The 8919-nt window shown below is 36.4% G+C and overlaps 1 protein-coding gene across 1 annotated transcript; it reads right to left on the bottom strand.

Annotated features, from left to right (window-relative positions):
• Positions 1 to 1610: 1610 nt before the first annotated feature.
• On the bottom strand, positions 1611 to 8250 carry LOC119579269 (NHP2-like protein 1). The gene is made up of 3 exons (XM_037927010.1): positions 8055 to 8250; positions 2347 to 2475; positions 1611 to 1902 (listed from the first exon to the last, which is right to left on the bottom strand). The coding sequence occupies exons 1-3, from the start codon at positions 8055 to 8057 to the stop codon at positions 1648 to 1650; spliced, it is 387 nt and encodes a 128-aa protein (XP_037782938.1). The 5' UTR covers positions 8058 to 8250; the 3' UTR covers positions 1611 to 1647.
• Positions 8251 to 8919: the final 669 nt, after the last annotated feature.

Genomic DNA, 8919 nt, shown 5'->3' with positions numbered 1-8919 from the left:
TAGAAAAACTTTTAAATAAAAGAAATAAAATTTTTAAAAAAAATTTTTTCTTTTTGGGATAAAAAGATATTTAAATTTTTCTATTATTATCTGTATAAATTTTTAAATTAATAAAAATAGTATAATACATATATTATATATTATGATAACATATATATAGTATATATACATATATATAATATATATATATATACACACAATATATATATGTGTATATATATTGTGGCAAATTTTAAAAACGAGTTAACATTTAGGATAAGTGGAGAGAAGGGGATGAAGAAAAGAAGGAAAAGGTAGTGGTTAATGGTTAAAACAAATAGATGTGCTAGACATCTAAGGTCATAGAGCATTACGATAGAGCACTGTGGCGAAAAAGGGTAAAAAAGAATTACTGATTAGGGAAAGTAGAGAGGTGGTAAAGAAGAGAAGGAAGAAACACAAGTGATTGGGGGGTATTACGATAGTAATGATGATCATAAGTCCTCATAAAATTATAAAGTAACAAGACAAGAATAATATAATGATAAAATAAACATGATAATAATGGAATGAAAGCATTATTTCATCTATTACGTTTTATATATAGTTGTGAAAACAAGTGTTATGCTTACAGTTGTTATAATTGGACATTGCAATACATATTGAATATTTATAATTGACTTGTATTTATTTCATCATTCCATTAAGTTCTGGTAATGTTTTGCTATACAGCAAGTTCACCACTAGCATTTTTATCTTTACCAATAACAATACTGACCATTGCAGTTATACTTTTCCATTCTAAATTTGCCACAAAATTCTTGATAAAAGGTATAAATTTCAGATTGCTTAGTGTTTAAAATATTTCTTTGGTGTTTAATAACACAAACAAATGGACAAGATCGGTAGGTAAATTTCAGCATTAAATCAAGGAAAGTGTTGGGTAAATATACTGTGTTTGTACAACAATCTCTCATGTGACCAATCTTTTCTAATCATTACACATATCTGTAGGAATGAGGATTTTAAAATTTAGCTTCAGGTATATGCATCTTTAAATTGTTCAAAATTATAATTAGAAAAACAGCAATGCATTATGGTTACATTTTATTTTCTTCTTTCCTGGTTACCACCATCTTTATGATTAAGGGGGACATCCAATTCTTAAAAAATTGCTTAATACTTCTAAAGGTATACAACATTCTGTATAAAAAAATAAATGTTCTTTCTGCAACTACAGAGACTTTCAATGAACAAGGTCTTCATACTGAGGATTTGGAGCTGTCACACATTTCAATTGATGTATTTACCTTTTTTTTTTTTTTTTTTTTTTAAGAAATTGGTCAAAGCTTACAATAGATTGATGGAGACTTTAAGGGGGGGTTACAACAATACCAAGAACGAGTTTCACGTTTATTGTAAAAGTACATTAAAAAAAAAAAAAAGCGGAAAAAATTACAGGTATGTATAATTCTAGTCATGAATAATATTGGACATATCTGGCATAAGGAAAAAGAAATGTCTTTTAGCAGAGGCTGCAATACATAAAAAATCATAATCAAATTATGATAATCTATTATATATATAATATATACGTGTATTATTGATTTAGGTAACAACACCAGATACAATTCATGGAATTACATTTTTTTGTACATTAATAGGTTTCTACACCAGGAGCTTCTCAACCTCCTGGTGCATCATGGTGATTTGCTGCTTCAGCTGAGATCCTTCATTGGCCATGATAGCACAGGCCATGACAGCCCTTGATACACCACAGGCACGGCCCAAGGCAGTCTTTGAGCGTACAAAGACATACGGGACATTCTTGTCCTCGCACAGCAGAGGGAGGTGCAGCAGGATCTCTAGGGGCTCTGTGTCGGCCGCCATGATGATCATTTCAGCCACACCTCGGTTCAGGGCCTGAAAGAGAGGTTGGCTTTTAGGTTGCTTTTTTGCTTGGTCTGTTTGGGGGACAGTACTAGAGGAACATAAGAGAAGATACTCCTGAAACAATGGTTAACGTCAAAATCAATATTCTCTGTGTCCTAATAATCAGGGTCTTGCATTTTCAATATCATGGTGCCAAGAATGGAAATACATTTTTGCCTTCTTACTTTTCAAGGGGAAATTGTACACTGGAAATTCACTGCAGGCCAAACTTTACCAAATTGTACATGAAAATCTTGACAAATGGCCATTTATGATTTGTGCTAATCTGATTCTTTTAATCTATAGTTTTGTATATACAGATCTTTACTACTCTTACATTAAAAGTATTTTTCCATTTCCTTGTATCTTACAGCAATCTTTCCAAGAATATTAAAGATCTTGTATTCAACAATTACGTGGAGAGTAGCTACCTACCTTTGTAGCCTCATTAGCTCCCTTCTTCAGTTGCTTGTAGTTGGCTGCTTGTTGCACCAAGTTGAGGAGCTTCTGGGTGAGTGTTGCCTCAGCCAGAGGGAAGGCCTTGGGGTTTACTTCTCCTTCAGGCTGTAAAATAAAGGTGGGATAAGAACTTGTTTTTCTGGATAAAAACCAAGTTAATTTTCATTATTACCACCATTTTCATTTATTCTGCAATGGGGTTCACCTTGCTATAAAAAATGATCCATGTATTTTTTAAATGTACACATATGCTTCCCATTGACTAGGGGTTCTTAGTGCAGAAGTAAAATGAAGATATACAAAAACATGCTTTTAGGCACACCTCCAACAGCTTACACAACCTATTATAAAGCATTAACAGTATGAAATCAAGAAGACAGAAGGATATCACACATGTACAATTCAGGACAAAAGATGTGCAGACAATCTCATAAGTGCCTTCTAACACAAGAGCTGCTCTCACTGAAGGACAAAGAACAACCTGGAATCTCTCCATCTCATTCGGTGAATCAATGTGGAGGACACCTGGCAGCAACCAACCCGTGCTAGAAGGTCGTAATGACGTCAATTATCTCCTTACGACCTTCTAGCACGATCAAGTCAGCGGGGTGGGGGGTGTGTGGGTTGGGATGCTTTTAGTGCTGCCCCAAACTGAAGCAACTCAATGGAAAGCTGTGAAGCACACAGCTGCGCACTTATCACTGTATATCTGCATTTCTTCTCATGTACAGTCAGAAAAGAGTATTATTACCTTTGACAAATTAATACGAAAAATCAACGAACTGGTTGTGGAATAGGCGAGGCAAGCCAGTTAGCTCCATAATCCAGTAACATTATTATGCATGTGCGGGAGTCATTAAAAATGAGTAAAACACAAGTTTTATGTGTGTGCATAATAAAAGAAATTGAAAAATACCCATCCAAAACACTAATTTGCATTCCGCTCCTAGTTGACCACAAAGGTAAAGAAAGTCCCTCCCCCCACCCCTTTTGTAAAGACCCATTACAATGACAGATTAATATAACTCAACATAGAAAAGGTACATTATACAAACTCTTGGCTTGAAACCTATTCCAAATCTAGTCTAATAAATCTAGAAGCCAAACCCACCAGGGACGGCTGACGTCTTGTCACATACCAAGTATCCTGGTCACCGGAATGTGATTTTGCAGTGCACTAATTTATACTCATCACTGGACAACTTGCTACTAAAAGCAATTTCTCAAAGATAATGTAAAACCCAATAAAACAAAAACATTTTTTTTCCCCATCTCTTGACTAGGGGAAAAGGATGTTCACATATATAAATAATAGCATTTCATTCTCCTTTTATATCACCCCATTCCCTTGGGAGTGGGAAAATAAATAAAAACTAGGTCAGTTTTTATTTCAGATCCTAATGGTTAATTAAATATTAATGTTAAACCTACAGTATTTGTAATTATCAAACAATTTCATTCTTGCTCTCTATATTTTTATTTTCTTTCATTAGATCTTTAACAAGGATTAGAAACTATTTTCTTAAATCTGATACTTCAGAAATGTACCATTTTTGTTGCGTTTTCTTCTCCCGATTTTCAATTACTCTTGTTGCTATTACATTTTCCTATTCTGTAACTAGATAACACATGTGTAATATGTAAAGAGACCTAATTTGTCTGCCTTCTGAAGGTATCATTTTTTAAGTGCATTAAACATTAAGATCCTGCATTCTCTAAATGTGTGTACCTAGTGAAAAACCTAGTATATGAGGATAACATGATGAAAAACAATGTCAGGAAAGAAATCTGCAAAAAGAGAGAAAAAAAAAATTTACAGGAGCTCAAAACTCACTGCCATGGCGACAATGCAATTACCATGACCTCTGTACCTTCAGTGTTCTGAGCAGAACATGCCCTTATCATGTACATTCTGGCAAGACAAAAATTAATTGACCCCTTAGGAATTTATTCTTACAAAGGAAAAGTTCAAGCTCTATTTTGTAGAAATATATATGAAAAGTGGGTTGTTAGTCTTTGCGAAAGTGCAGAAAGGACAATATATTAACAAACTTTTTGTAGACATGTAGCAAGTATTATTGTGTTCAGAGGCCTTTGTGAAAACTACAAAATAAAGCAAGTTAAGCACAGGCTTAAAAACAAAAGGAATTCTTTTCTTTAGACAGGTTAGGCAACTGAAAGCTGTCAAAGCAATAGCTGAAAAAAGACAAAGCAAGGTTATACTAATTGGACTGGTTTGATTTTCAATACAAATTCTTTACAATTACATCAGCCAGTGAATTGGCAATAACAGGTTTCACAATACATTCCTGCTGGTAAATATTTAGAAAAACACCCAGAGTGGCTTTCCTCAATTGCAAGGTCTGTTTTACCCAAAAATCACTTGATTCTGTTATGGAGGACGTATGTTCAGAAGCAGGATTCAATATTACCTTAAAGCCGCCATGACTGCTTCCACTTAACCCGTAACTGACGGGTAGCATTCATAGAGGCCGGGGCCTCGCTGCCGGGAGCTTATATCGTCGCCCTAGCATGCGCGACCACTCATGCCAAATACCAGCATCCCATGCCGTTTCTTCGAAGAAATGTATTTTCAGTTTTCATTATTTTTTACAGTCTCTACTTGCCAAACTTCCTGATAAATCGAGACTGAAGGGTATTTTTGTTGTTATATAGACTCCATAGTTGATCATTATTCGGTCTATAGTCCGAATAAAATAAGCAGTGTGCGGCATCATGGAGTTGAAATCGTCGGTTTGTTGCATGGTAAAAATGAGTGTTAAAACCGACTTAATCACACTTTCACTGGCAAAAAAATAATCTTTTGCCATGATTGTAGTAAAAAAAAAAAAAAAAAAAAAATCATGGGCTGTCCATACATACTCTATTGCATGTGCGTACGTGCCCCCGGCAGATGGTCCCGCCATGCCATGGCATGTGCGTACATGCCACAAGTCGGCAATGGGTTAAAGTACCCTTTTTGGCTGGGCCTGAAAGGGTATTCATAAAAAGGTTTGCAGGGGTGAAAGCATTACAATGATGAGGGCAGTAGAAAGATGGGGTGGTATCGAGAGATGTAGTAATGTGGTGAGGAGGACAATAAGGATGAAGAGTAGTAATAAGGGGAAGGAGGTAGACAAGAAGACGGCAGTAGTAGATGGAGTGGGGGGTATTAGTATTAGTGGACGGAACCATGGTCAAAGGAGAGGCAGAGGTCAGGAAAACACAAGAAATCAATTTTAGATAGGCAATCCTTTATGCCTCTCATTAGGGTAAAAAAAATTCATTACTAACCATGATGAGCCTGAAATAAGTGGGAAGAAACAGTCAACGCCTCAGGGACCCCATCAGGGTACACAATGTCCATGGCTCCACAAGGCCATTGAGGACTGACACAAAGCCAGCTTCCATCATTTCAGTACGGCGCTTGCATCTTAGGAAGTGGACAAAAGGGAATAAAGAAGAGAAGGAAAAGGAAAGGGGGAGAAGAAAAGACAATGCAAAATTAGCTGAGGCAAGGCTTGAGGTAAGAGTGTCTTCCCAAAGTGGACCTATGTCTCCTCCTCCTAAGCTCCCACAGGACAAGCTAAGGGGGGGGGGGGGGAGACATTATTCAAGATAACAGCTTGTATTACTACCTTATTAGAACCCAAGCTGCCATAGCTAAAAAAAATTGCCATTACAAAAATAGCACCAATCAACAGTAACCTTTGCATCATCAGGGCTAATGAAACTCATTAATCTACTGCATTTGATGTCTACTACCTGTAGAATGGATCACAAAATTATGGCAATGATAACAGCCCCAACAGATACGGGACAGAATGAAATCGACTCGAGGAAGCTCCAGGGTAAAACTCCATATTACCGACAATTCCAGGTCTAGTAAATAAGGTCGCTGTGCCATCTGCTCCATCCTCTACATCCCTCACTTGTTACCATTATTACCATGGTTAAAGTTAGTAATCAATGAAGGGAATCAAATTTTATCACTATGGTTTATTTCAACAGACTAGCCTAGAGTACAATATTTAGAAGGTATAAATGACATGCAATCCAACAGCCATTCTGCAATTAACAAAACTTGTGCTTAGTGTACTTATATATACTGGCCCTACAACAATTGGATACAGCAATACAGATTAAACATTATGGTTCCTATAATCTTTCTTTTATGATGAAAGGTCTTGCAACAAAAACAAGGGGTTAATCTTTATGGTATGGATGCACTAAGCTATGGCAAATAATATTTTTTGTAGAGTACAAAGTGTCATTGATACATGAAATAATCTACCGACACAGTAATACCATAAATAAAGGGGGGGGGGGGGAATTGTAGAATACCATGCAGACCTCAAGTCCACTTGGTACTCAAGTTTAATTTCTATCTAGCCATGCCTAGTGAGGTGAAGACATCCTGAGGGACATGTTATTGAGAGCACTGCACAAAGTCCCAAAACCAGGGTTTCATGCACTCAAAAATCCAAACTTAAGTTTTTTAAACCTCCTATTTATTCCCTAGACAGGAGTGGAAGCCCCCCCCCCAGAAAAAAAAACAACTTCTTGCCTTTGTTAAACATGCCAACTTACAGATAACGCAACATTGTGAACTGTGTGTGGGTGTTCTGGACTTAGTGGCAATATGTGGTGAATATGGTCATTATTTCACGGTAAATATCAGGCTGCTGCAACTGTACCTGGACTGATTATGGTTATTTCTTACGCTCTATAAGATAGCATTGACTATTTCCCTCTATCTATGTGTATCACACGTGGTAACATTAACTTCATCCTTACAAAGTTAAGGTTTCCAAGAGTTATGCACAAAGATAAGAGGGCATTGGACAGTCCCATCTTATAGAAAATAAGAAAGAGTAATAAACAACACAGATCCAACCAATCCGGCCTTGTATTTACCACGCAATCACCAAAATATCCACTGCATATCACCGCTCGAGACCAAGTTGACAACACCCTCACACTGCCAGTTCTTAATGTCATGTTTTCTGTAAGTTGGCACAAAGACCTAATAAAGAGGAGGTGAAGGGGAGGGGGAGAGGTAGCCCCATTTCTTGGGAATAAATAGAAGGTAGGAAAAGTTTGCTTTTGTTTGGATTTGCACTTCTTTTGAGGGTGCATTGCTCTCGGTAACAATAACCGCACTGCCATACAGACAACATACAACATTCAAGACATACAACACCCTTCCTTACCCCTACCAGATGGCCATATTTCCCTACCAGCGACTCTGTCCCTGAACCCCAACATCACTATCATGGATTGTTTGTGTGCATTTGTCATGGCTCACAAAATGGGTCTTACATATTGTTATGTTTTCCAATACATACTGAGTTATACTAAGTTTGCATTTTTCTATGTGGCTGTGCGAAAGTGAACCAAAAACCTATTTCTGTATTATTTCAATCAATCTGAGGGTGATGACTATAGTAACAAAGAAATTAGTTACATTTTAATAATAGGTTAAAAAAAAAAAATCACTACCACAGTAATGGCAATTCAAACTTTAACCCACGACGTCTGCCGTCTAAATAATCAAATCAACGTCCACAAATCAAAGCAATTCGGTAACCAAGCCCAAAATCAAGTCAACAATCCCACGTGGCCGCCGAGCACGTGGGAGACACCCGAGCCGTCCATCGATTTCTCACTTCAGAAATACTTACCATCTTCTCTGATTACTTCCTCAGATTTTCGAAGAAATAATGGTCTACGTCTATTTCTTATTATTTTTTTTTGTCTGCTTTCTTTTTTCCAAAGCCCTCCGCGAATGGCTGGTCGTCGCTTCCTCGGGCACGCGGAGAAAGATACTACCACGTTGACGTCGAGCTTCCAAGTGAAGCGAAAAACAGCGCCGACTCCTATATAGTATCTCTGGCGTAGATCCGGCTTACAAAACGATGCGACAAATATACTTTGTTTTCTTAAAAATAAAAAGATTGTTGCTTTTGCAAGGCAATAACAATACTGATGGGTTATATATGAAGTTTTTAGATATGACAAGATAATGTATAGTATTTAAGCATGTGTATTTGTACTGTAGTTTGTTTACACAATACGGTTCTTTGTAAACGTTTACATAACTTCACAAACACAGGTTTCAACCGCGTTTTATCCGCGTACCTGCATATATAGAACCTATTTATATACATATTTGTATGAGTGCATATACATATATATATATATATACATATATATATATATATATATATATATATATATATATATATATATATATATATATGTATATGTATTTACTTATACATAAGCACATGCATGTGCATGTGCATGTGCATGTGCATGGGTATGTGCGTGCGTGCGTTTGTATATGTATATGTGAGTGTATGTATGTGTGTGTATGTATGTATGCGTGTGTGTATGTATGCGTGTGTGTATGTGTATGTTTATGTGTACGTATATGTGTATATGTATGTGTATATGTATGTATGTTTATGTGTATGTGTATGTTTATGAGTATGTGTGTATGTATGTATCTATGTATGTATCTATGTATGTGTATGTGTGTGTGTG

This window comes from Penaeus monodon, chromosome 12, assembly GCF_015228065.2.
Source record: "Penaeus monodon isolate SGIC_2016 chromosome 12, NSTDA_Pmon_1, whole genome shotgun sequence".
In the NCBI taxonomy this organism is placed as follows: domain Eukaryota; kingdom Metazoa; phylum Arthropoda; class Malacostraca; order Decapoda; family Penaeidae; genus Penaeus; species Penaeus monodon.
This window is presented reverse-complemented; position numbering and strand designations above follow the sequence as displayed.